We start from the raw sequence: 1,488 nt of genomic DNA on the forward strand, positions 1-1,488 counted from the left end.
CATACAAACTCATTAACATTAATAAATTAAAAAAAATCAAAAGGATCATTGTTGACCTTTAGCCAAAAGGGCAGTTAAAAGTTTGACACATTTACAAGTTGTACAGGTTTTGGGCAAATCTGAGCCCCAAGTGCAGAAAGCAAAGAAAGAAAGTTTTCTGTAAGACTGTGAGTTTTTTTGGATTTTTGATTCTAAGGTTTCGGTGTCCCCCCCCCCCTCCCCACAAGAGTCTCAAAGTCTTTGCCCAGGTGGAACAGATTCCCCAGGGCATCTTCCCACGCTCAAGTGGCTTTCGGTTAGGCTGATTGTTTGTTTCTGGAGTACGGTATGGTACATGCACAACATACAGCTTCCGATTCCTTCCTTAGGCCAGTGTCGCTGGCCCCGTATGGATTCCAGGTCGCCTGCAATGTGTGGGACTATCAGTGGGAGTTTGGTTTGTGTGTTACATGGCTGTAGCGTGCGCTGAAGAATAGGGGTCTATTCCAGTCTTGGTCATGCCCGGGAATAATATGTAGGCAACAGGAGGCTGCAAACTGGACGCAGACCAAGCCGTACAGTTACAAGGCACCACGTAGCCCGGGTTGGTTGGCGACGGGTGAGTGTGGGTGTGCTGGCTTGGGCAACTCAAGGTGCCAAAGGCCCCATTCTGGTATCCCAAGGTTGAGGCGTAGGGCAGAGTGCTGGTAGCTAAGGTGTGGGGCACCTCGGTCATCTTCTGGATGGCGCTGGAGCTGAACTGGCTGGGGTCAAGTAAAGAGTAAGGTGCGGAGGTGGGGGGCAGGAAGGCCCTTGCCTTCTCCGGGGAGCTGAGCAGAGAGTCCGTGGCTGCCACGGGGAGCCCTGCCGCCTTGAGGGGGTCGGTATCCCCGAGGTAAGGCAAAGGGAAGACATACCTGTCCTTCTTGAGCAAGTTCTTAGGCTTGCGGCGGGGTCGGTACTTGTAGTCGGGGTGCTCCTTCATGTGCTGGGCGCGCAGCCTCTTGGCTTCGTCTATGTAAGGGCGTTTCTCAGCCTCGGACAACAGCTTCCACTCAGCCCCGAGGCGCTTACTAATCTCCGAATTGTGCATTTTAGGGTTCTCCTGGGCCATCTTCCGACGCTGTCCGCGGGACCAAACCATGAAGGCGTTCATGGGGCGCTTGATGTGATCCGAGGGCTTGGACATGGTGCTGCGCGGACCGTCGCGCACCTCCTGGAGCAGCCGCTGCCCGCCCGCACGCCGCACGCTCGCCGGCCCCGTTTCCCCACCTGCCTTCCAGCCAAGGCCGCCGCCGCCGCCGCCGCCGCCGCCGCCGCCGCCGCCGCCGCCGCCGCCTCCCTCTCAGCTGATCATACCAGTTCTCCGAGCAATCCAGTCCCCGCCGAGGTGCCCCGAGGGACGGCGAGCGTAAGACGGAGACGCGGCAGCAACGCAGTCGCCGGGCCTCACCCGGAGTGGCGCGCTCTCCTGAGGCTCGCTGGGATTCCCTCGAAGTTGCGGGAGCC

At 58.1% G+C, this 1,488-nt stretch overlaps 1 protein-coding gene across 1 annotated transcript; it reads right to left on the reverse strand.

Annotated features, from left to right (window-relative positions):
* Window positions 1-445: 445 nt before the first annotated feature.
* Window positions 446-1,168, reverse strand: SOX14 (SRY-box transcription factor 14). The gene has a single exon (XM_007438980.1). The coding sequence runs from the start codon at window positions 1,166-1,168 to the stop codon at window positions 446-448; it is 723 nt and encodes a 240-aa protein (XP_007439042.1).
* Window positions 1,169-1,488: the final 320 nt, after the last annotated feature.

This window comes from Python bivittatus, unplaced genomic scaffold (genome assembly GCF_059951505.1).
Source record: "Python bivittatus isolate LINGU-HERP-01145 unplaced genomic scaffold, Pbiv_v1 ctg000980_np1212, whole genome shotgun sequence".
Taxonomy (NCBI): domain Eukaryota; kingdom Metazoa; phylum Chordata; class Lepidosauria; order Squamata; family Pythonidae; genus Python; species Python bivittatus.

Excerpts from the sequence above, each read along its gene's own strand:
- SOX14 (XM_007438980.1), bottom strand. The coding sequence starts at position 1,168 with ATGTCCAAGCCCTCGGATCACATCAAGCGCCCCATGAACGCCTTCATG.